The sequence below is a fragment of the Pristis pectinata genome, chromosome 25 (genome assembly GCF_009764475.1).
Source record: "Pristis pectinata isolate sPriPec2 chromosome 25, sPriPec2.1.pri, whole genome shotgun sequence".
Taxonomy (NCBI): domain Eukaryota; kingdom Metazoa; phylum Chordata; class Chondrichthyes; order Rhinopristiformes; family Pristidae; genus Pristis; species Pristis pectinata.
Genome location: NC_067429.1, coordinates 423,782 through 450,967, shown reverse-complemented (window position 1 = coordinate 450,967; position 27,186 = coordinate 423,782). Strand labels below are relative to the sequence as shown.

At 46.3% G+C, this 27,186-nt stretch overlaps 1 protein-coding gene across 1 annotated transcript; it reads left to right on the top strand.

The window, feature by feature from the left end:
* Positions 1–19,590: 19,590 nt before the first annotated feature.
* Positions 19,591–25,778, top strand: LOC127583040 (C-C chemokine receptor type 7-like). Its single transcript, XM_052038747.1, has 2 exons — positions 19,591–19,674; positions 24,039–25,778. The coding sequence occupies exon 2, from the start codon at positions 24,039–24,041 to the stop codon at positions 25,095–25,097; it is 1,059 nt and encodes a 352-aa protein (XP_051894707.1). The 5' UTR covers positions 19,591–19,674; the 3' UTR covers positions 25,098–25,778.
* Positions 25,779–27,186: the final 1,408 nt, after the last annotated feature.

The window sequence follows — 27,186 nt, the reverse complement described above, 5'->3', positions numbered from 1 at the left end:
AGACATTTGGACAGGTACATGGATAGGAAAGAGTGAGAGAGATACAAGCAAAACTCAGGTAAATGGGACGAGCTCAGGAAGACACCTTGGCTGGCATGGATGAGATGGGCCAGAAGGACCTGTTTGTGTGCTGTATAACTCTCTGATTCTGATTCTATAACATTAAGCAGTCTATAACAGTGAGCAATAATAGATAACAGAAGCAACAACCCATAATAATGATTGTCAGTCTGTAATAGCATTCTGTGATAGTGACCAATAACCTGTCACAGTGAGCAGCAGACTGTAATAAGATCAGCACTCCATAAAAATGAGAATTCTGTTATAGTGATAAATGAGAAGCTATCTGAAATACTGATCAAACTGTAATAGAACAGTACAGCACAGGAACAGGCCCTTCAACCCATAATGTTGTACTGAACATGATGCCAAGTTAAACTAAATCTCTTCTGCCTGTACATGATCCATATCCTTCCATATTCATATCTAACAGCCTCTTAAACACCAGTATTGTAAATGCTTCCATCACTACTCCTAGCAGCCATTCCAGGCACCCACCGCTCTCTGTGTAAAACAAAATTTGCTCCGCACATCTCTTTTAAACCTGCCCCCTCTCACCTTAAATGAATGTCCTAATGGTAAGCAGTACTCTGTATAATTGGGGCACATCTGTAATTAGTAATCTGCAGCGAACTCGGTTCGATTCAGGCCACTGTCTGTAAGGAGTTTGTACATTCTCCCCGTGTCTGCGTGGGTTTCTTCCGGGTGCTCCGGTTTCCTCCCACATTCCAAAGACGTACAGGTTAGGAAGTTGTGGGCATGCTATGTTGGTGCTGGAAGCGTGGCAACACTTGCAGGCTGCCCCCAGCACGCTCTATGCAAAAGGTGCATTTCACTGTGTGTTTCGATGTACATGTGACTAATAAAGATCTTATCTTATCAATAAGATAATTAGTTAATTAGCTGGAACTGGTTATGAGTCAGCTGACAGAATCTGTGGAGCTTGGACTGAAACTTCTGTTCTTCATTCCAAGGCACAGTGTGCTCCAAATGTAATGTTTATGGGGTGTGTATTTTAGTGTGCTAGCATGATTTTCAAAGAAACCAATAAGTTAAATTAATTAATTGAATTAAGGATGCACAGCAAGTGATGTGTTGCAGCTGGAGCTGCAGCAGTAACTGATGGTAAATGCAGCAACACAGAGACCTGCAGTGAGTGGCAGTGGCTCAGGGAACTTCAGCTGAAGATAAAGGAGCTGCAGACAGATTCAGATGTGGTGGTACCTCGGGGAGGGCGCTTTGTTCGAAGGTGCAGTCACAACCCTTAGATTAAGTACTGTAGATTTTTTTCATAGGGACAGGAAGGTAAAATCATGAATGAGGTAGGTTGAGTGACCGAGAGAGTAGTGTTGGGGGGGTGGCACACTTGTCATTTGTCCAGGAGACACAGGGTTCTTGTAACCTGTGTGGATGAGAGGAGAGGTGGCAGGGTGGGTGAGCAAACTGACCACAGTACTGGTGTGCAAGAAGTGGGGTAGTGAAAGGGAATACATTAGCAATAGGGTCAGTGTAGTTAGAGGAGATACCGTTCTCTGCAGCTGGGTGGCAATGTGGGCTGTGTAGAAGATATTGTGTTGCTTCAGGGGATAGAGACAACTTAAAGTCTTAAAGTCTCAAAGTCGAGTTTATTGTCATCTGCACAAGTCCATGTGTGCACAGGTGCAATGAAAAACTTACTTGCAGCAGCATCACAGGCACATATGCTCAGAGGGACCTGGATATCCTTGTACCAAATCATTTAAAGGTAACAAACCTCAATCAATTAGGAAGGTAAATAGTATACTGGCGTTCATGACAAGAAAATTTGCTTTGAATTAATTTGAAATTCAATAAAAAGCTTGAAAAAGAAAGAAAATTTTGCATGGAGTCATAGAGTTAAACGTCCTTCAGCCCAACTCATCCATACAGACCAAGTTGCTCACCTGAGCTAGTCCCATTTTCCTGCATTTGGCCCATATCCTTATGAACATTTCTATCCATGTACCTGTCCATATGTCTTTTGAACATTGTCATTGTTCCCACCCCTACCACTTCCTCTGGCAGCTTGTTCCGCACACCCACCACCCTCTGGGTGAAAAACCTGCTCCTCAGGTCCCCTTTAATCTTTCCCCCGTCACCTTCAACCTGTGCCCTCTAGTTTTAGACTCCCCTACCTCTGAAAAAAGACTGTGACCGTTTACCTTATCTAAGTCCATCATGATTTTGTATACCACTGTGAGGTCACCCCTCAGCCTTTTACGTTCCAGGGAAAAAAGTCCCAGTCTCTCCTTGTAACTCAAGCCCTCCAGTTCCTTGTGAATCTTTTCTGCACCTTTTCCAGCTAATGATCCTTCCTATAGCTGGGTGATCAGAACTGCACACACTACTCCAAGTGCTGTCTCACCAACATCTTATACAGCTGTACCATGAAATCCCAACTCTTGTACTCATTGCCCTGACTGATAAAGGCAAGGGTGCCAAACACCTTCTTCACCACCCTGTCTACTTGTATCACCACTTCCAGGGAACTATGTACCAGTACCTCTGGGTCTCTCTGATCTACAATGCTCCCCAGAGCCCTGGTGTTTATTGTGTATGCCCTGCCCTGGTTTAACTTACCAAAATGCAACACTTCACACTTGTACAAGACTACAGACATCTTGCTTCAATTATATAGGGGCCTCGTGAGAGGGCATCTGGAGTACAGCGTATGGGTCTGGTCTCCCTACCTTAGTTCATTCAAGTTTATTGTCATAGGTATACATACACTGAGTAGAAATACCATGAGAGTTGTTTTTTGCAGCAGCACAGTACATTGCAAACATGCCAAACATCAGTTAACATAAACAAATTAAAATAAATTATACATGACTTACAGAACAAAATAAACATTATGACATTAGTGCAAGAGAGAAAAGAAAAGAAATATAGTCTGAGTTAATGTTGGTGTTTCTCAGGTGGGTTCAAGAACCTGACGGCAGTGGGGAAGAAGCTGTTGTTGAACCTTGAGGTGTGGGTCTTCAGGCTCCTGTATCTCCTGCCTGATGACAGAAACAAGAGGAGGGCATGGCTTGGATAGTGGGGGTCCTTGATGATGGACGTCGCCTCGTAGATATCCTCGATGGTGGGGAAAGCTGTACCCGTGATGGAACTGGCTGAGTCCACCACTCTCTGTAGCTCTTGCGTTCCTGTGCATTGGAGTTTCCACACCAGGCCGTGATGCAACCAGTCAGAATGCTGCCCACTGTACACCTGCAGAAGTTTGTCAGAGTCTTTGATGACCTGCTGAATCTTCTAAGAAAGTAGAGACACTGGCACCTCTTCTTCATGGTTGCATCTATGTGCTGGGCCCAGGATAGATCCTCTAAGGTGTTGACACCCAGGAACTTGAAGCTGCTCACCCTTTCCACTGGAAACCCTTCAATGAGGACTGGTGCATGTTCACCTGACTTCCCTTTCCTAAAATCCACAATCAGTTCCTTCGTTTTGCTGATGCTGAGCGCAAGGTTAGGCGCAGGTTGAGTAAAACCACTGACCTATCTCATTCCGCCTCCTCATCACCATCCGTGATTCTACCAACAACAGTGGTGTCATCAGCATATTTGTAGATGGTGTTGGAGCTATACATAGCCACACAGTTGCAGGTATATAGAGAGCAGAGTAGGGGGCTAAGCACACAGCCCTGAGGTGCACCTGTGTTGATGGTCAGTGAGGAGGACATGAGGTTTCCAATCCATACTGATTGTGGTCTCCCAGTGATGAAGTTGAGGATCCAATTGCAGAGGGAGATGATAGAAAAATGGAGGGCTATGTGGAAGGGAAGGGTGAGATAGAGCTTAGAGCAGGATAAAATGTCAGCACAACATTGTGGGCCGAAGGGCCTGTAATGTGCTATAATGTTCTATGTTCTAATACTCAAAGTGCGGCCTCACTAGCATCCTGTACAACTGCACCATGACCTCCCATCTTTTATACTCAAGTGCCCTGACTGCTGAAGGCCAGTGTGCCAAAAGCCTTCTTCACCACCCTGTCTACCTGTGAACCTTTGGAATTGTCCCACCAAGACAGCTGCAGGAACTCAATTGCTGAGCATGTTTGACACAGACATAGACATATCTCTCTTGAGTATACTCAGGGGTATAGGTTAGTGCAGCACCCATGAGTGAAGACACACCAACATCTCACCCATCAAGCCCCCTTAAGAACTTGTATGTTTGAATAAGATCACCCCTCATTATTCTAAGCTCCAAGGAATACAGACCCAAGCTGTCTGGTCTCTTTTGACAGGACAACCTCTCATCCCAGGAATTAGCCCAGTGACTTTCCTATGGACTGCCTCTGATGCTACTATATCCTTTTTAGATAAATGACCCAAAACTGTTCACCATACTGCAGGTGAGGCCTCCCCAGCACCCTGTACAACTGGAACTCTCTATTCTTGAACACCAAACCTTTCACAATAAAGGCCAATATGCCGTTTGCCTCCTTAACCACTTGTTGGACCTGCCTGCTAACCTTTTGTGATTCATGCACTAGAACACCTAGATCCCTCTGAACTTCACTCACTTGAGTCTCTCCATTTAGATAATTTATGCACCGGACTCTTATGTGGCACCTTGTCAAATGCCATTTGGAAATCTAAATACACTACATCTATAGGTTCCCCTCTATCAATGCTCCCTGTCACATCCTCTAGCAATTTTGTCAAACATTAGGGAGTCACTTTGGCTGTTTTTCAATCTTCTGGTACCTCCCAGAGTTTAGTGAGTTATGAAAATTTTCAGCCAATGGGCCCACCATCTCTGTAGCCACTTCCTTCAGAACCCTTGGATGCAGGTCACTGAGTGCTGGTGATTTGTCCGTCTTTGGCCCTGTGAGTTTCCCTAATACTTTATCCCATGTAATTTAGATTTTCACAGGTTCCTCTCCGTTCTTTGAAATGAGTCCATCTGTTATCTGAGGGATATTTACAGTGTCCTCCAATGTGAAGACAGGCAAAGAATTGATCCAACATATCTGCCATTTCTTTGTTTCCTGTTATTAGTTGACCAGTCTTGTTCTCCAGAGCTCCTGCACAAAGGTCTTAACCTACTTTCTACCTATTTATATGCCCATAGAAACACTTACTATTTGTTTTGATGTTGCGTGCAAGTTTTCTTTCAAAATCAATTTTCTCCCTTCTTATTAACTTTTTAATCTTTTGCTGCTGGATCCTAAAAACCTCAGTAGTTGGTGTGGTTAGTAAGTTTGTGGATGACACCAACATTGGTGGTGCAGTGGACAATGAGGAAGGTTGTCTAAGATGATAACTGCATCTGGATGAACTGGGAAAGTGGGCCAAGGAATGGCAGGTGGAAACAGTATTAGACAAGTGTGAAGTGGTACATTTTGGGAAGTTACACAGTGAATGTCAGGGCTCTAAAGACTGTTGTGGAAAAGGGAGACCTAGGGGTATAGGTGCTTAGTTCCCTGAAAGTGGCAACACAGGTAGACAGGGTGGTGAAGAAGGCATTTGGCACAGCGAAACAAAGGACTACAGATGCTGAAATCTAGATGAAAAACACTATGATGCTGGAGGAAGCGAGGCAGAGCACTTGCCCCTGTATGTATCAATGGTGCTGAGATGGAGATACTTGAGAGCTTCAAGTTCCAAGGTGTAAACATCACCAATAGTTTGTTCTGGTCCAACCATGTGGAAGCTATGGCGAAGAAAACTTACCAGTACCTTCACTTCCTCAGAAGGCTAAGGAAATTCAGCATGTCCCCTTTGACCCTCACCAATTTTTATAGATGGACCATAGAAAGCATGTTATCTGGATGCATCCCGGCTTGGTACAGCTACTGCTCTGCCCAAGACCACAAGAAACTGCAAGGAGTTGTGGACACAGCTCAGTCCATCACAGAAACCAGCCTCCCCACCAAGGACTGTGTCTACATTTCCTGAATATTGATTATGTTGGAAAGCAACCAACATAATCAAAGACCCCTCCCACTCCAGTCATTCCTCTTCTCCCCTCTTCCATCAGCAGAAGATACAAAAGCTTGAGAACATGTACCACCAGGCTCAAGGAGAGTTTCTATTCTGCTGTTGTAAGATTCCTGAATGGACCTCTTGATGAGAAGGATGAACTCTTGATCTCTCAATCTACTTGTCATAGCCTCTGCACCTTATTTGTCTACCTGCACTGCACTTTCTCTGTAACTGTAACACTATATTCTGCATTCTGTTATTGGTTTTCCCTTTGTACTACCTCAATGTACTTATGTTGTGAAATAATCTGTATGGATGGCATATAAAACAAAGTTTTTCACTGTATCTCAGTACATGTGGCAATAATAAACCAATTACCAATTTCAGGCTAGAAGGGAAAGATTTAAAAGGGACCTGAAGGGTAACTTTTTCACACAAAGAGGGCAGTGGATATATGGAACGAGTTGCCAGAGGGAGTGGTAGAGGCGGGTACAATTTCAAAGCTTAAGAGACATCTAGAAAGGTACGGATAAGAAAGGTTTTGAGGGATATGGGCCAAACACAGGCAAATGGGACTAGCCCAGGTCTGCGACTTGGTCGGCATGGACCAGTTGGACTGAAGGGCCTGTTTCTGTGCTGTATAACTCCTTGACTCTGACCTAGCACCAGCCCTTGCCACTTTTCAATTTAACATTATCCTCAATCTCCTTCGCTCACCGCAGAGTATGTTTCTTTTTCATGGAATCCCTCTTTCTCATGGGGATAAGTTCATGGCCAAGTGTTATGGACCAACTGTCTGAGTATCTACCACTGTTCACCTGCTGACCTGTCTCTTAGCTTATTTTCCCTAGTTCATCTTAAACAACTCCACCTTCATACCATGATAATTGTTCCTATTTAAGTTGAAGACAGTGGTTTTGGTACAGTGGTGTTCACCCTCAAAGTGCATCTGGAATTCTATCATATTGTGATTACTATCTCCAAGGTAGTCTTTAACCAGAAGCCTCATCACTCATGACCAAATCTAAATCAGCCTAGTCGTGGGTTGGTTCTGTAACATACTGTTCTAAGAAGCAATCCCTGACACATTCCTCAAATGATTCTTCTACAACATCCCTGTGTTGTGAACAGTTCTGGTCACCACACTGCAGAAAGGATGTGGTAGTGAGAGAGTGTGTGGGAAGAGATTCACCAGGGTGTTGCCTGGAATGGAGGGCTGTAGTTATAAGGTGAGATTGGACATGCTGGGTTTGTCCTCACTAGAATGTAGGAGGCTGAGGGGTGGCCTAATAGAGGTTTATAAAAAATACGAGGAGCATTGATAGAATAGGTAATGAGACTCTTTTTCCCAGAGCAGGGGTGTTTAAAACCAGAGGGCACTGGTTTCTTCATTTTTTGGTGTGAGGGAAGAAATTTAAAGGAGATGTGAGGGGTACGTTTTTCACACAGAAGATGGCGGTTATATGGAATGAGCTGCCAGAGGAGGTGGCGGATGTGGGCATAATTACTATGCTTAAAAGGCATTTGGACAAGTACGTGTATAGGAAAGGTTTAGAGAGATATGGCCTCATGCAGGCATGTGGGATTAGTGTAGATAGGCATTGCAGTCAGCATGAAGAAAGTGGGCTAAAGGGCCTGTTTCTGTGCTGTACGGTTGCATGATTCTCTATGATCCTTGCCAGTTTGGTTTGTCCAATCGATGAACATAGAACGTAGAACATTACAGCACAGTACAGGCCCTTTGACCCACAGTGTTGTGCCGACATTTTATCCACCAAGAGATCTGAAACCTGCTCAGGCTCATTGCCTAGTACCAGGTCCAGTACGGCCTCTCTTCTAGTCGGCCTGTCCACACACTGTGTCAGGAATCCTTCCTGGACACACCTAACAAACCGTCCCATCTATCCCCTTTACACTAAGGAGGTGCCAATCAATATTAGGGAAGTTGAAGTCACCAGTGACAAGAACCCTGTTATTTCTGTACCTCTCCAAAATCTGCCTCCCAATTTGCTCTTCAGCATCTCTGCTGCTACTGGGGGGGGGGGGGGGGTCTGTAGAATACTCTCAATAGAGTGATTGCTCCCTTCCTGTTTCTGACTTCCACCCACACAGACTCAGAAGGCAATCCATCTAGGATATCCTCCCTTTCTACAGCTGTGAGACTATCCCTGAACAGCAAAGCCACTTCCCCACCTTTTTTACCTCCGTCCCTGTCCCTTTTGAAACATCTAATCCCCGGAATATCCAGCAGCCATTCCTGTCCTTGTGACAGTCGAGTCTCTGTAATGGCCACCCCGTCATAGTTCCATGTACTTACCCACGCTCTAAGCTCATCAGCCTTGTTCCTGATACTTCTCGCATCAAATTAGACACACTTCAGCCCATCCAACTGACTGCAATTTTTCCCTTTCAACTGCCTATCCTCCCTCACAGTCTTCCTACACTCTGCATCTACTTGTACACTAAATGCACCAAGCTCTGACCTATCACTCTGGTTCCCATCCCCCTGCCAAACCAGTTTAAACCCTCCCCAACAGTTCCAGCAAACCTGCCCGCAAGAATATTGGTCCCCCTCCAGTTCAGGTGTAACCCGTCCCTTTCGTACTTTCCCTAGAAGAGATCCCAATTATCAACAAATCTGAAACCCTGCACCAATTTCTCAGCCACTCATTCATCTTGCAGATCACCCTATTCTTACCCTCACTGGCACGCGGTACAGGCAGCAATACAGAGATTACTACCCTTGAGGTCCTGCTTTTCAGCTCCCTATATTTCCTCTTCAGGACCTCATCTCTTTTCCTACCTATGTCATTGGTGCCAATATGTACCACGACCTCTGGCTGTTCACTCTCCCCCTTCAGAATGATGTGGACCCGATCTGAGACGTCCCTGACCCTGGCACCAGGGAGGCAACATACCATCCAGGAGTCCCTTTCACATCCACAGAATCTCCTGTCTGTCCCCTTTACTATGGAATCCCCTGTCACTACTGCCGTCCTCTTCTCCCCCCTTCCCTTTTGCACCATACAACCAGGCTCAGTGCCAGAGACCTGGTCACTGTGGCTTTCCCCTGGTAGGTTCCCCCCACCCCCACCCCCACCCCCAACAGTATCCAAAGCGGTATACCTGTTATTAATTAAAATCTCCCACGATAATTGCAGTTCCCTTCAAACATGTCCTTGATGACTTCTACAGAGAGGTCACATTTTTGGGCCTCTACACTACTCCTGCCCGTGTCTTCTTTCTTCTGCAGTTCATTATTTCAACCCAAACTGTTTCTACCTCACTCTCCACTGCCTCCATACCTCAACCTAGCACCTCTCTGTTACCTTCTGTGCCTCGCACACTACTCACCTCCTCTCCCTTTGGTCTGTTTATCTGGGACATTGTATAACCTGGAATATTGAGCAGCCAGTCTTGGTCACCCTGCAACCACATCTCTTGAACAGCTGTCAGATTAGCTTCCTGCAAATGCTGTGTGCATCCAAGTAAAGATGGTTAAACTTTGATTGTTCACAGTTTACTGCCTCTGGATTTGCTCAGTGCTCCACACTCTTCCCCAGCCTGTCACACTCTGCTTTTCAATCCCCTCTCACTATCCTGTGCCACCACTGTCTCATTTCCTCTAGATTTATTAAACACCCCACTCTTGGAGCCCTTCTCCTCTGATTCAGTTTAATGCCCTGCCTACAACGCTTTTCATTTGATTCCCCAGGACATTGGTCCCAGCACAATTCGGATGACACCCATCCCATTGGAACAGTTCCCTTTCCCCAGTACTGGTGCCAGTGTTCTATGAACCAGAATCATTTCCCCACACCACGCTTTGAGCCACACATCTACCTCTGTAATCCTATTGACCTTCTGCCAATGTGCAGACAGCTCTGGTCATAATCCAGGCATTATCACCTTCTGGTTCTGCACTGGATTTTGTGTTGGACTGTTGGAGGTGCTACAGATGAGTGTGCTGAGCATCTGCAAATTCTTCTCATTGCATACTGATTTTTATCACTGTTGTTTGTGCAGCTTAGTAAAGGTTATCACCTCCATCTGCCATGGCTTCTACAAGCTGTACACTTAGGTCAGACGTGTGAAAGCACCTGTTCTCCAGTCACAGGAAGGTTCAGATTTTGATCATAAAAACCACACAATGCAGCAGAAATCAGCAACTTGAGCAAAGTTGGTTAAATAAAACTAAACTCTGAGCAGATTGTCAACTCCTAACAGTGATCCTGATGTCTCAGTGTCTGGAGAAGCTGCAATTACCACAATGATTACAGGTTCACTGTTACAGGTGTTGGTGAGACCACACCTGGAATATTGGGTGCAGTTCTGGTCACCATACTCAGGAAGGATGTCATTTAGGGGGTGCAGAAAAAATTCACAAGGATGTTGCCAGGACTGGAATTATAAGGAGAGACTGGATAGGCTGGCACTGTTTTCCCTGGAGCGAAGGAGGCCTGAGGGTTGACCTTACAGAGGTTTATAAAATCATGAGGGGCATAGATAAGGCGGATGGTCACAGTTTTCTTTTCTCAGGGGAGGGGAGTCTAAAACTAGAGGTTTAAGGTGAGAGGGGAAAGGGGACCTGCTGGGCATGTTTTCCACACAGTGGGTGGTGGGTATATGGAACAAGCTGCCAGAGGAAGCAGAAGAGGCGGGTACAATTACAATGTTTAAAGACATTTGGACAGGTACATGGGCAGGAAAGGTTTAGAGGGATATGGGCCTAACACGGGTAAATGGGACTAGTTTAGGTGGGCACCTTGGTCAGCATGGACAAGTTGGGCTGAAGAGCCTGTTTCCATACTGTATCCATACATCTGGGGAGACACTTCTCAGTGAAAGTGAACATCAATGAAATTCACCATCAACTTCATTGCACCAGTGGAGACTTTGGCTGCGTGACAGAAAGTGTTTAAAGATCAAGACCTCAAAACACATCATCCAGTGAACATGCCCTCTGCACACCAGAGATATGAACTGCTCACAGCGGGAACATCAAAGCACTGGAACCGTACCATCAATGCTGTCTCTCCAAAATCCTCCAAATTCACTGCAGAATAACTACTCTAATGCCCACATTCTCTCCCGGGCCAACATCACCAGTACTGAGACTCTAATTACTTAGTTGGCTCCCACATTATTCATTTGCCCAACACTAGGCTCCCAAAGGAGACAATTTATTCCAAGAGATTTACAGGCAGACAGAGGGAATGCTTCAAGGATGTTCTCAAAGCCCCCTTGAGAACATGTAATATCCCACTGACCCCTGGCAGTCTCTGGCCCATGACCACTCAAAATGAAGAAGGATCCAGAGAGCACTAAGAACCTCGCGTCCCTCATGGGCTCGTGGAAGCCCAGTGCAAATAGCAGGAGTGCACCAGCTTCCAATCCAGGCAATGCGTCTCCAGCAAGTAGCTCCTGCCCCATCTCTGAGTTCCACATCAGCCTCACCAGCCACTTCAGAACTACAGAGATGGAGTGGAAACAAGTCACCCTCGATCCCAAGGGACTGCCTGAGAAACAGTGGGTGCAACACTGGAAATATAGGCAGGAAATGAATCCCCATGGAGATCAGTAGGTATAGGTTGGTAATCCAGTTCGGAATGTCTGGCATTGCAGCAGGAGGCAGAGAGGCACTCCGCTGGGAAAGATCTGCCAATGGTTTGGTCATCTGATTGGTCACTCACTCCTGAGGCCCACACTGAGTGACCCAATGGGCTCTCGCTCATTCATCATCTCAAACTGTCACCAGTCTCAGAACAACACCTCCACTGGGTGACAAATATCACTGGTTGTCCAGAGGAGCTTTTAAGTCACGTGCTCACTTCCTTACCTTAATTTCTCAATTACAAACTATAAATGATATGACAAGTAATAAGACAATGCCTTATGTTTTGTCTGACTTAAACGTTTCCAAAAATCAGTTTCTCTGTGACGTTTGTGCCAGAGCTGTGATAAAGTTATGTACAGGCTTAGCCGCATTAACCGCATCATAACATACAGGTGCCAAGTAACTTTGCATGTCTGAGACCCATTCCTCAGGGCATTCCCACAACATGTTTCTCAATCGTAACTACTCCCATTTGCACACTCACTGTGCAATCTCAGCATCATGCTACGTGTGTCAGCCAATGTGAGCCAACCTTTGTCTTCAAGGTGATCATCAAAAGAAGACAAAATGTCTGGCCATCTAGGCCTGCCTCTCCATCTTAGGCAGTGGTCGACTTAACAATGCAGTTCTCTGAAAACGGTCATCAAGAGGGACACAGGCTTATCCAAGAGAGAATCAATCAGAATCAGAATCAGGTTTATTATCTCTGATATACGTCGTTGTTTTGCAGCAGCAGTATGGTGCAAGACAAAGAAATAAAGATTACGATAAGTTACACAAATAAATAAATAGTGCAAAAGAGGCATAATGAGGTAGTGTTCATGGGTTCATAGACTGTTCAGCAATCTGATGGCAGAGGGGAAGAAGCTGTTCCTGAATCATTGATTGTTGATCTTCAGGCTTCTGTAGCTCCTCCCCGATAGTAGTAACAAGAAGAGGGCATGTCCCGGATGGTGAAGGTCCTTAATGATGGATGCTGCCTTCTTGAGGCACCACCTCTTGAAGATGTCCTCGATGGTGGGGAGGGTTGTGCCTGTGATGGCTGGTCCCACGTTCTCCCCCACTGACACATCAACCATTTTCCCAGCATCATTTCTCAAGAGGAGGTCAAGTGTAATAGCCCCTTCTCTAGTAGGACCATCTACATTTTGCTTCAGAAAGTTTTCCTGGACGCACTTTACAAATTCTGCCCCATCTAATCCCTTAGCACTGTGGCAGTCCCATTCAATATTAGTAAAGATAAAATCATCTATTACAACCTTATTATTCCAACCCTATCTGTGATCTCCCTACATATTTGCTCCTCTAATTCCTGCTGACTATTGGGGGCCCATAGTATAACCCCATCAAGGTGATCACCCACTTCTTATTTCTAAGTTCTACATTGTTCCCCCCGGGATATTGTCTCGAAGTACCTGCGTCATGTTCTCCCCTGCTAATAGTGCAATTCCCCCTTCTCTCTTATCTCCACCTCACACTGGAGGCATTGATACCCCATGGTCTTGAATGTACAATTGAAATCACCATCTCTTCTTATTCAGGAACTCTGGAAAATCTTTACTGTCCAATATTGCATTTCCATAAAACCATTAAAATATTGTGATCAGAACAGCCTCCTTTGATGAGACAAATCCCAGAAACATTCAAAATTATCTTTTCATGTTAACTCTTTGTTCACTTTTGCATTCATAAATAAACAATTCATTATTAGACAGACAGGTTTTGTCAAAGTTCAGCTTTGTTTCCATTGATGGTCTTACAGAAGTTAATACTTCACTGCTTGATATGCAGCAACCTTGCAGAATACACTTCTCTTTTAAATGCAACCAAGGTTTGATCATTTCCTTAGACAAGGTGAATTTCTCTTTCTAAATCTTAGTTTTGTCCAAGTCTCTAACAAACAAAGCCTGAACTTCTCATTTGTAGCAAGTGTTCAGATTTGTGAAGCTGCTGAATTCTGCTGCTGCTCTCCACACGGATCAAACACGATCGTCACGTGTTTAGAAAGGATGAAAACACTGCGGCTCTGACAGGGTCCACTGTTAATTTGTGACTTAGGGAGAATATCCACTTCAACTATCAGTAGAAAGGCGCAACCCCTCTGCAGGATATCCACACTCAGTGTAAGTTCATTACAATAACTCTCTTTTATATAAAGCTTTTGGATCTTTATACAAAGTCTCAGACCAAGAACCAAATAGAACATCAGAGACTGTAATTGACAACTCTGTCAATCGAAGGGAAGAGAAGAGGCTGAGTAAGGAAGACAATATTTGAGATTACACTCCAATTGTTTCCAAATGATTTCCCAAAATTATTTGCTAATTGCCCATTTTAAATACATGGGAATCTCATATCTGAAATTACAACAATAACCAGAATTCCACATGGCCCTTGCAGAATCTAGGGACTTATTTCATCTCTTCCAATGTTAGTTCAGATGGCGATTGTCCTTGATTGAAACACAATAACTTTAAAGCCAGGGAAGAGAGCAAAGAAACAGACCCTGAGCTTTGAACGGGAGAAGGGAGGCAAAATACAGCTCGATGAACTTTGCAGCTAATCTTGGTTGGCATGGAGGAGTTAGGCCGAATGTTCACACCAAAATAAAACTTTAAAACGCTCATACCAAAGGACAAAGGGAAAGGTAAAAGTAGAGCAGGCCATAACTCAGCAAAGACTGTGTATTCATGAGGTCAAATTACATTAGCTTCTTGAAGGGATACTGCCTCTTAAAATTTGCATTTCCTGCAACTTTATTTCACTTTAACACAGAGAGTCGACTTTAATCACATTCCCCAGAACATTGTTAGTTCAGACAGAACACAGGATCGATACAAGTGTCCTCCCAACACTTTATCCTTTCCTCTCTCCCTCACTCAGTCGTGCAATGTACCCTCTCCATCCTTACATAATGCAAGTAAAAAGTTGCCAAACTCATTTAAACTCATAGAGCATTCATAATCTTTAAACTGGTTCAAACAATGACTCACTCTTGAGTTGAGCAGACATGACAGCTTAAAACACAACCACACTTTAAGGAGACTTTTAAATTTTAAGGCTTTAGAATTGTTGAAAGCACACAAATATTCAAACATCCCCAAGTCAACCAAACTCCAGTTGCCTCCCAAGTTTTCTCACATTCCAGCCTCTGGTCAGTGACAAAACTCAGATTATAGGACCTGTGCACCTACAACCTGCTCAGTGTTAGCACAACTGAAACATACTGCTGAACTCTTAAAATGAGTGGGCACATGATTCTTCTATCAGTGAGCACCCTTCCTGAGTTCTCTGACACTGATGTTTAGCATATGTCCATACTCTGATTGCATCACAGTCCATGAGTGAAGAGCAGTTCCCAACAAAGGCTGTGGATTCTCAAGGTACACCTTTAAAAAGTAACTTTACTGGAGTCAAGACGGTGTCCCCAGACCATCTCATAAGTTAAGTATAACCTGTCTTCAGAAGCTGCAGAACTTTTGTGAGGACTTTGTTTCAACTTCTGTGCCCAGTCCACAAAACCTCTACTCAGAAAGCAGGTTGTGTGACTACAATGACATGGTGCAGGCTCGTACACTGATGAAAGATGATAATTGTAGTTCTGGGGAAAGTTCAACGGCAGTGACGTGCTTTATATCACCAAGTTAAGTCACAGAATTGAAACACCTGTAGCTGCTCTGCCAATAAAGAGGGGAATTTGGAGGCTCATCTTCACTGATGTTCATTGGACACCCGGTTTCCTGAAGATTCTGTACCAATGAGCCAGTCTGAACCATATGTACAAACTGTTGCTGTGTAACCACAGTGAGTTGGTGCCAACGGCACTGCAGCCTGACCCAGTAACTCTGATATCCCCCCTCACTCTGATATCCCCCACACTGATCTCCCCCCACTGATACACCCCACACTGATACCCCCCCACTCTGATATCCCCCACTCTGATCTCCCCCCACTGATACGCCCCACTCTGATATCCCCTCCCACTCTGATATCACCCACTCTGATATCCCCCACACTGATCTCCCCCCACTGATACGCCCCCCACTGATACCCCCCCACTCTATCCCCCACACTGATCTCCCCCCACTGATACGCCCCCCACTGATACCCCCCCACTCTGATATCCCCCACACTGATCTCCCCCCACTGATACACCCCACACTGATACCCCCCCACTCTGATATCCCCCACTCTGACCTCCCCCTACTGATACGCCCCACTCTGATATCCCCTCCCACTCTGATCTCCCCCCACTCTGATACCCCCCACCCTGATATCCCCTCCCACTCTGATACCCCCCACTGACGATTGCACTGATCTCCCCCCACTGATACCCCCCACTCTGATATCCCCCACTCTAAAACTCCCCACATATTCCCCACTCTGATACACCCTCACTGATACACCCCACTCTAATACTTGCCCCCACTCTGATATCCCCACCACTGATTTCACCCACTCTAATACCCCCCCAGTCTGATACTTCCCACCACTCTGATATTCACCGCCCCCCCTCCACTCTGATCTATCCTGAGCAAGATAACCTCCTAATTTGTGCTGTTCACGGCTACGTGAGCCGTCAGACTTTTCTCCGTCTGCTTCCACTGATTTAAAAGTGCAGCAGAAAGATGGGGAAATTGTTCGGCCCAAGGATTCCACTCCAGATGCTGCATGCAGGCAGCTCACACCAGCAGAACCAATGACACATTTAACAGACAGGATCACATTCAGTGCTAAGCCCAGTTCCTGTTCTCTTCATCTCCTGTGCATGTTTGACTAAAACACAAGCTGAAAGGTGGCATTTGGCACTCAAAGCGGGTGGTGAGCAGTCATGCATTGTCCATCCAGGTCAGGGCCCACCGCTCCTCCAAATCACAGAACAACTTCACATGTTCTGTGCAGAATCAGTGCACAGAGACATCACAACAGCACATGACAGCTATTGTTTCAGTTCAGATGCCAATATAGATATCAAGCATTGATTCACCTCACTGACAGAAGCCTTTTGAGAGTTGAAGTAAACCATGAATAAAACTAACAAATTCCCTAAAATCAGGCAAAAATAAAACAATGTATTCAAGTATATTCCAGGCTGAGATCTGACCTTTTCTTCCTCTGCAGATTGTTCCTGGCCAGGTCAGCATTAACTGCCCATCTTTCACTGTTCCTGCGAAGGCAATGCTGCCTCATAGCACCAGAGACCCAGGTTCAGTCCTGCCCTCTGGCTCTGTCTGTGTGGAGTTTGCACGCTCTCCCTGTGACCATGTGGGTTTCCTCCAGGTGCCACAGGTTGTCCACCGTAAATTGCCCCTAGTGCGTAGATCAGTGGCAGAATCTGGAGAGGAGTGTTAATGAACGAGAATATGGGGAGAATAGAAAATAGAATTAATATAGGATTAGTGTAAATGGGTGGCTGATGATCAGTGCTCATTTCCTGCTCTCTCTCTCCCCCACCTTTTACTCTCCCTCTCTCTTTCTCTCTTTCTCTCTTTCTCTCTTTCTCTCTCTTTAAGTCTCTCTATAACTCTTGAACCACTGTGGTCCTTCTGGTGAGGGTAGCACCATTGCACTATTGGGCAGAGAGTCACTAGAAAATTCCAGCAACAATAAAAGAAAGGCCATAAGAAAGAAAAAACAAGATGCTGGAGGAACTCAGCGGGTCAGGCAACATCTGTGGAGGGAAATGGACAGTCAACGTTTTGGGTCGACCCTTCATCTGGACTGAAAGATAGAGGGGAGAGAGCCAGTATGAAGAGGTGAGGGGAAAGGGTAGGGGAAGGGGTGGGGCAGGAGCTGGCAGGTGATAGGTGGATCCAGGTGAGGAGGGGGGATAAAAGTTGAACAAAGGGGGAGAGAACCTGAGAGTGTCAGTAGGTATGGAAAAGGAACACGGGGTGTGGTTTAGCTGAAACTGGAAAATTCAACCTTCATATCATGGGCTGTCAGCTACCAAGGGGAATGTGAGGTGTTGTTCTGGTTTGTGTTTGGCCTCACTGTGACAGTGGAGAAGCCTGTGACCAGAGAGATCCAGGTGGGAATGGAACGAGCAGCTGAAATGACAGGCAATCTCACCCATTTCCTGAAGTTCCACTCCTAGATCAGCACACTGATCCTTTCGTAGACCTATTCTTACCCTAGCTACCCTTTTGCTCTTGATATACCTTTCAAGGTATATTATGTACACACAGTACCTTTTAAGATTCCCCTTTGTCTTGTCTGTCTGATGGTGGAAAGGCTTTGTGGTGTTATAAGATGGATTTGTTACAAAATACCCAACTTCTCTGTTACTCTTATAACCATAATGTGGCTGACCTGGCTTCACTTCTGATCGATGGAGACCACCAGAGTGTGGGTGGTAAGTGCTGCCACAGGATGTCAGAGGTTATGCCTCCTCACAGACAGCATATGAGGAGGAAATGTTTATTTTGTGGAGGATCCACACTTTGCACTTCCCTGCCCAGTCATTAAAAATATTTTGGGCTCAGATTGAGATGTTTTGAATCATAGAATCAGAAGAAATCAGGTGGGGACATAGAGCTTGGAATCAGCTCCAATCTGGCTGTGTGGTAGAGCTGGCCACACTTATCTTTTTCTCTCATATCACGTATGATCATTGTCTGACATGTACGGTGTGAACAGTAGAATTCAAAGGAAGGACATAGTCACAGGGCGAGGCCATTTGGCTCTGCCTCAAAGACACAACGGCTGATCCAATTTCCTCCACAGCTCCATCCTCCCAACTCTGTTCCAAAATCCTCGATTCCCCACAAGACCAAAGTCTGACCTCCATCTTGAATCAGTCACCAAGCTCTCCGCAGTAAGAAGTTCCAAAGAGTCATCACCCTCTGAAAGAAAAATTTCCTCCCATTACCAACAAAACTGCCATTTGGCAATGGAGTCACTACATGTCCACCTGCCCTTGGAGATGGACAATGAGCCATGAAGCTGTGGACCACAGACCCTGTGCCAGACCCACACAGTCAGCTGAACGGCCATTTTCTGTAATTCATCCCAGGGATCAAAAAGTAAACCATTCCCGAACTGCCTCCAGTCTCTCCTTCCCAAAATAATGGGACCAAATATATTCAGTGCTCCAGGTATGGCTTCATCAGCACGTGCTGATTCTCTGAAATGCCAAATACCTCTGAATGTTCTTGGCCTCCGTCACCTGTCGCCCGTGTCTGTAATGGACACACACGTCAAACCCATTTCTGTCTAGTTAGTGTCACAGAGGCACACTGCACAGAAACAGGCCCTTCAGCCTCTCTGTGGGTGTGTAAGTGTGCGTGTGTGTGCAGGTGTGTGACTGTGAAGGTGTAAATGTGTAAGAGTGTGTGTCTGTAGGTATGCGTGTGTAGTATGTGAGAGTATATAGGTGTGTGTGTGTGTTTGTAGTGTGCTAGAGTATGTAGGTATGTGAGAGCATAGGCGTGTGTGTGAGTGTGTGTCTGCATGAGTGTGTAGTCGTGTGTATGTGAGTGTGTGTCTGCGTGTGTGTGTAGGTGTGTGTGTGAGTGAATATGTAGGTGTGTGTGAGTTTAGGTGTGTATGAGTGAGTGTGTGCATGTGTGTGTGTGTGTGTGTGTGTGCATGTGTGTATGTGTGTGTGTCTGTGTGTGCATGTGTGTGTGTGTGCGTGTGTGTGTCTGTGTGTCTGTGTGTGTCTGTGTGTGCGTGTGTCTGTGTGTGCATGTGTGTGTGTGTGCGTGTGTGTGTGCGTGTGTCTGTGTGTGCATGTGTGTGTGTGTGTGTGCGTGTGTGTGTGTGTGTGTGTGCGTGTGTCTGTGTGTGCATGTGTGTGTGTGTGTGTGTGTGTGTGTGTGTGTCTGACAGCAGGTTTCGTATTGGGGTGACACATTGAGCGCTGTGACGAACTGTGGGTGTGTTCAAGGTCCCACGAAGTGTGCAGGCGGTTTTCCGAGCTGGCAGCGGGTTTCTCTGGCCGGACTGCGGGTCTGCCGCGTGTGAGCGGACTGTGGATCAGCGATCGGTGGGAAAAAGTGGGTCACAGGGAGGTGCGGTCGCAGAGGACGGGAGCGGCGGCGGGGTCGGTAACGGTGTGAATGTGATTGTGGGCATTGGGGGAGCGGGAGAAAGTTGATGTGGGAGTCGGGGAGAGAGGGGAGGGGGGAAGAGCAAGAGGGAGAGAGGAATGGGGAGAATGGAGGAGAGAGAGGCGTTGGGGAGGGGAGTGGGGGAGAGAGAGGGGAGAGAAAGGAGGAAGCGCGGCGGGGGGGAGAGAGAGCAGGGGAGCGAGGTGGAGGGAGAGAGAGCCAGAGTACAGGGGAAGAGGGTGCGGAGGAGGGGATGGGAGAGCTGGGATGTTCATAAAAAAACAGAAAAAGTGAAAACTAAAACAAGATGGACAAAGAGATTGTGAGAAAAGATTCGCTGCCAACGTCAGTGGGAATCCCAAAGTATTCTGTAGCACATGGGTAGGAAGGAGAAGTCCATGAGCCCAATAAGGACCAAACTGAAATTTGCTTAAAGCGGTGTTAAGGTACTAAATAAATACTTTGTATTTACCCTAACCTGGGAAGCGGGTGTCTCCAAAATAGTAGCGAACAAGGAAATAGTTGAGACACTAGATACATTAATAGTTGATAGTACAGAAGCATTAAAAAAAATTGGCCGAGTGGGTAAGGCACCAGGACCAGACGGGATGAATCCTGGCATTCTGAGGGCCGAATCACAGGGACACCGACTGAGATCTTTAGGAGCTTTTTAGATGCACAGGTGGTGTCAAAGCGTCGGAGTGCGGCAGATTTACTTTGGAACTACATGCAGGTCAGTTTATCCTCAGTAAGTTAAAATAAAAACTGCAAATGCTGGAAATCTGAGACAAAAACAGAAAATGCTGGAAACACGTAGTAGGTCAGGCAGGGTCTGTGGAGAGAGATGGTTAACACTTCAGCCTCAATTCTGGATCCTTCATTAGTACTGGGAACAAGAGAAAAGAAGTTAGATTTCAGTAGCAGAGAAGGTGGGGGAGGGATGGGTATAGCAAGGAGAACATCACTGACAGGGTGAGACCAGTGAGTAAATACAACAGTCGGTGAAGCAGTCAGGATCAGGTTCTGCTTCATTGTCTGCGGAATGTGTTGCAGAGCTGAGAGACGTGCCCAGCAGGTCAGACAGTACACACAGAAAGTAAAGCAAATCTTTTCTATTTGTATAGTCTGGGAGAGAGAAAGAGGTTGGGGAGAGGGAGGTGGGAGAGACAGGGAGCTGGGGAGCTGTAGAGATAGATGAGGAAGAGGCAGGGAGAGAGGGGGTGCTGGGAGGGAGGGAGCTGGGGGGAGAGCCGGGGAGAGGGAGCTGGGTGGGGGGATCTAGGGAGAGGGAGCTGGGGGACAAGGGGGAGCAGGAGACGGAGCTGGGTAGGGGGAACTGGGGAGACCTGGGGAGTGAGTTGGGTGGAGGGGTCTGGGGAGAGAGGGAACTGGGGAGAGAGAGGCAGGGAGAGAGGGATCTGGGGGACAGAGGGAGCTGGGTGGGGGGAGCTGGGGGAGAGAGGAAGCTGGGGAGAGAGGGAGCTGGGGAGCGAGGCTCAGGAAGAAAGGACTGGGGAGAGAGGGCTGGAAGAAGGTGAGCAGAATGTGATTGATTGGATGTGGATATAGTGGTGTAATCAGCAAGTTCTCATTTGAGACTAAGACTGGAGCATAGTCTGAGGCTACAGGGTGATATTGATGTACCAGTGAAATGGGCTATAAATGGAATTTAATCCTGATAAATGTTGGGGGATGTGCAACATTTAAAAGGTATTTGGGCAGGTACATGGATCGGAAACATTTAGAGGGATACGGGCCAAATGTAGGCAAATGGGACCGGCTCAGGAAGGCAATGTGGTCGGCAAGGACGAGTTGGCCCTGAGAACATGTTTCCATGCTGTATAACTCTATGACTCTACTAATGAGGCGAGGACATATACTGTCCAAGGATCCTTGAAGATGGCAATGCAGGTAGATATTGCATTAAGAAGGCATATGGAATACCGGCCTTCACTAGTCAGGACACTGAATACAAGAGCAGGGTGGTTATGTTCCAACTTTATAAAACCATGGTCAGATCTCAGCTGGAGTATTGCATGCAGCCCTGGTCACCACACCATAGGAAGGATGTGATAGCAATGGAGAGGGTGCAGAGGGGATTCACCAGGGATTTTAGAGTCATAGAGCAATACAGCGTGGATACAGGCCCTTCGGCCCAACGAGTCCATGCTGACCATAGTGCCCACAGAGCTAGTCCCAATTTCCTGCATTCAGCCCATATCCCTCTAAGCCCCGCCCCTCCATGTACCTATCCAAATGCTTCTTAAATGATACCATTGTACCTGCCTCAACCACTTCCTCTTAGTTAGAACAGAGAACACTTCTGTGTTTTAACCAAGAGGAAGTGGTTGAGGCAGGTACAATGCAGGAACATGCCTTTCGGCCCACAATGCCTGTTCCGAACATGATGCCAAATTAAACTAAATCCCTTCTGCCTGCACATGATCCATATCCCTCCATCCCCTGCATATTCATGTGTCTGCCTAATAGCCTCTTAAACGCCACTATTGTATCTGCTTCCACCACCACCCCCCCCCCAACCCCACCGACAGACCATTCCAGGCACCCACCACTCTCTGTGTAAAAATACTTAATCCACACATCTCCTGTAAACATTCCCCCCTCACCTTAAATGCATCATTCCTGTAATGAGATGACCAGAATTGCGCAGAATACACCAAGTGCGGCCTAACCAAAGTTTTCTAAAGCTGCAACATGACTTCCTAATTCTTCTACTCAATGCCCCAACCAATGAGGCAAACATGCCATACACCTTCTTTAGCACCTATCTACTTGCTTGGCCACTTTCAGTTATGAGGGGAGATTAGAAAGGCTGGGTCTGCTTTCTTTGGAGTGGAAGAAGTTAAGAGGGGACATGATTAAGGTATATAAAATTATGAGGGGTATAGATAGGATTGACTACAGGAATCTTTTCCCCTTATTAGAGGTGAATAAAACTAGAGGACATAGTTTCAGGGTAAGGGATAAGAGATTTAACAGGGATTTGAGGGTGTTCTTTTTGACCCGGAGAGTGGGGAGCACCTGAAGTACATAATTGGAGAGAGTGGTGGAAGCAGATTTGCTGACACATAGGCTATAAAGTCATCCTTCAGCCCCAGTCTGTCCACTCTCTCCATATAACTCAGTCCTCCGGTCCTCCCAACATCTTTGTGAATTTTTTCCGCACCCTCTCTGGCTTAAACACATTCCTTCCGTTGTATGGCGACTAGAACTGTACACAATATTCCAGGTGCCGTCTACACAACGTCTTGTACACTGTAACATGATGTCCCAACTCTTGTACTCAGTGTCCATTCTGATGAAAGCAAATGTGCCATATGCTTTCTTCACTCTGAGGTCTCTTTGTTCTACAACACTCCCCAGGGCACTGTCATTCACTGGGTAAGTCCTGCCCTCGTTTAACTCCCAAAATGCATCACTTCCCACTTGTCAGAGTTAAATTCCATCTGCCATTCCTTGGCCCACTTTCCCAGTTGATCTAGATCCTGTTGTAACCTTAGACAATCTTTTGCACTGTCCACCACACCACCAATGTTGGTGTCAAACTTACTAATCATGCCACCTACATTCTCATCCAAATTATTAATAAGTACAACAAATAACAGGGGACCCAGCATCAATCTCTGTGGCACACCACTGGTCACGGGCTTCCAATCTGTAAAACAACCCTCCACTACCACCCTCTGCCTTATACCACCAAGCCAATTTTTTATCCAGTTGGCCAGCTTACCCTGGATCCCATGTGATCTCACTTTCTGGACCAGCCTCCCATGCAACCCTAGAGACCCATAGACACCTCTATGACTGTATGAGAGGTTGGTGTAGAGAGAAAGAGGTGGGAGTGAGGGAGGTTGGAAATGTCAAATATTAGAGGGCATAGGTTTAAGATGAGAGGGTAACTTTAAAAGAGATTTATGAGGCAAATTTTTTAACACAGAGAGTGGTGGGTGCCTAGAACACGTTGCCAGGGGAGGAGGAAATTAGCAGATACGATAGCAATGTGTAAGAGGCATTTGGGCAGAGACATGAATAGGCAAGGAATGGGGGGATATAGACCATGTGCAGGTAGATGGGATTCATTTAAACTGGCATCATAGTTAACACAGACATTGTGGGCCAAAGGGCCTGTTATTGTGCTGTAATGTTTTTTGTTCTATGTTCCAGGATTGGAGGGCAGAGAGACCAAACTAGGAGAGGGCTGATGAAGAGACGGAGTTGGGGAGACAAGGAAAAGTGCGGGGAGGGAGAAATGCTGGGGTGATAGAAATTTGGGAGAGAGGGAGCTGAATTTGCTGAACTACAGCTGATGTTGCTGGTTGTGCTGTGATTTTTTTAGATGTCTTCTACAACCAAATATGGTGATGAATTCAGCACCAGTACACTGGATTATTCCGACTTCCCTTCTCTCTGTGATAAGAGTGAGGTGCAGAAGATCATTAGCATGCTGCAGCTTTGCATTTACTCAGTGGTGTTTATTCTGGGCTTGTTGGGAAATGGTCTGGTGCTGGCAACGTACATTCGTCACAAACACCGAATGGCAATGAGTGACGTATACCTGCTGAATCTGGCCATTGCCGATCTCCTGTTCCTCTTCAACCTCCCCTTCCTGGCTGCCAGCTCACAAGTCGGATGGATCTTCGGCGGCTTCCTGTGTGTGCTCGTGCAGATGTTGTACAAAGTGAACCTGTACAGCGGTTTCCTGCTGTTGATGTGTGTCAGCGTTGACCGGTACTTTGCCATTGTGTGTGCTACTACCACTCACAGGCTGCGATCCAGACACCTGCAGTATAGTCGCCACATCTGCCTTCTGGTCTGGCTCTCCTCTCTGCTCCTCAGCCTCCCTGAAGTCATCTACACAAAGGTGGAACACCACTCCACCAGCATGTGCTTGGTCATTTTCCCAGAGAGCCTGAGCAGTTGGATGCGTGTGGCCACTCCAATGGTACAGATGTTGCTGGGCTTCCTCCTCCCCTTGCTGGTCATGACCTTTTGCTACTCCATTATCATCAAGACCCTGTTGCAGGCCCGAAACTTTGAGAAGCACAAGGCCATCAGGGTGATTCTGGTGGTGGTGCTGATCTTTGTCATATTCCAGGCCCCCTACAACATCTTCCTCCTGCTGACCACAGTGAAGACCCTGGGCAGTGGGGGCATGGTCTGTGAGGAGAGCAAACGCAGGGATGTGGTCCTGCAGGTCACCAGCTGCCTGGCCTATACCCGCTGCTGCCTCAACCCCATTCTCTACGCGTTTGTTGGGGTGAAGTTCAGAAACAACCTGCTGAAGCTGATACGATGTCTGGGCTGCCCTTTGCAGAGATTGGACATGGTGGCAGTGAGGAGACCCAGCCGAGTCTTCACACTGATCACTGACACCAGCAGCACTGTCACAGTGTAGATCTCCCCCTCCCCATCATAGCAGCTGAGCATTCAGTGAGGTTGGAGTCTGGGGTCAGAGAGGCTCAGGGTCAAGGTCAGGGATCAGGCATCATGACATTGGGGAAGGTGGTGCTCTCCGGTAGGCGTGGACTTTTGGGGTCACAGTTTAAAGGGGCAGCAGTGAGTTCAACAACTGCAAAACATCACGCCTGTTTTGGTTAGATAGTAGAGCTAGTGAAGCAATAAATGTATTGTTTTCACTTTCATTAAACATTTTTTGTATTAATTAAAATGACATCCAAAAGGGCAGCCCAACACACAACCATAGCAGGCCACAAATCTCTGAAAATCTGTCCATTCAGATGCTACATACTTGTTATATCACTTGTGTGTACTGGGTAGTTCAGAGGCTGTTAGTTATTAGCGAGCAGGAGCACAGAACATAATCAGGAACAGGAACCCATTCTGCCCTTGAGACTGCCCCACAATTCAAGAAGATCATGACTGATCCTCTACCACAAGAACCATGTTCCTGTCCTGAGCCCACGTCTCTGATTCCTCCGATATCCAGAAATCCAAGTTTTAAATGAAATCAGTGACTGATCCCCCACATCTCAGTCCTAAATCAGTCACCCTTTATTCTGAGACTCTGACCCTGAGTCGAAACTCTCAGCCAAGGGAAATATTCTCCCAGCATCAACCTTCCAAACCCTGTAAGAATTTGTATGTTTTTCAATGAGCTTGTCTCCTATTCTTGTAAATTCTGCCAGGAGCCAGTTAGAGAATCTTCACTGAAGTCTCTCTGTGTGAGGAATATCATTACTCAATGAGATCAAAACCACAATACTCCAGGTGCAGGCTCACCAAGGTCCTGTATTGCTCCTGCATTGAAATCTTCTCGAAATAAAGGTCAACATAGCATTTGTCTTCATAATTGCCTGCTGCACTTTCATGTTCACTTTTAGATGACACAAAGATCGGTGGTGTTGTGGATAGTGTGGAGGGCTGTCGAAGATTGCAGAGGGATATTGATAAGATGCAGAGCTGGTCTGACAAGTGGCAGATGGAGTTCAATCCAGAGAAGTGTGAGGTGGAACACTTTGGAAGGACAAACTCCAAGATGGAGTACAAGGTAAATGGCAGGATTCTGGGCAGTGTGGAGGAGCAGAAGGATCTGGGGGTTCATATCCACAGATCACTGAAAGTTGCTTCACAGGTGGATAGGGTAGTTAAGAAAGCTTATGGGATGTTAGCTTTCATAAGTTGGGGGATCGTGTTTAAGAGCTGCGAAGTGATGATGCAACTTTACAAAACTCTGGTTAGGCCACACTTAGAGTACTGTGTCCAGTTCTGGTCGCCTCATTATAGGAAGGATGTGGAGGTGTTGGAAAGGGTGCAGAGGAGATTTACCAGAATGCTGCCTGCATTGGAGAGTATGGATTATGACAAGAGACTAAAGGAGCTGGAGCTGTTCTCATTGGAGGGAAGGAGGATGAGGGGAGACATGATAGAGGTGTACAAGATATTGAGAGGAATAGATAGAGTGGACAGCCAGCGCCTCTTTCCCAGGGCACCAATGCTCAAAACAAGAGGGCATGGTTTTAAGATAATGGGTGGGAAGTTCAAGGGAAATGTCAGAGGGAGGTTTTTCACCCAGAGAGTGGTTGGTGCATGGAATGTGCTGCCTGAGGTGGTGGTGGAGGCTGATACATTGGACAAGTTCAAGAGATTGTTAGATAAGCATATGGAGGAATTTAAGATAAAGGGATATGTGGGAGGAAGGGGTTAGATAGTCTTAGCTGTGGTTTGAAGGGTGGCACAACATGGTGGGCCGAAGGGCCTGTATTGTGCTGTATTGTTCTATGGTTCTATAGTGTCCTGGTGTCTCTGAACATCAATATTATCAAATATATCACAGTCAGGAGGTTTGCCAGTGCCACTCGAGGAACACTGGAGGTGGGTGGGACCCAAAATGACAGTGTAGCCAGAGGGGAGAGAGAAACATGAGTGCACCAATAAAAAAGGCTTCCTTCTCTGGGCTCCACATGTTTTAATTGCTAGGTTTATGTGTGTTTTTACTTAATGTGTGCAGACAAGTGTGAGGTGTT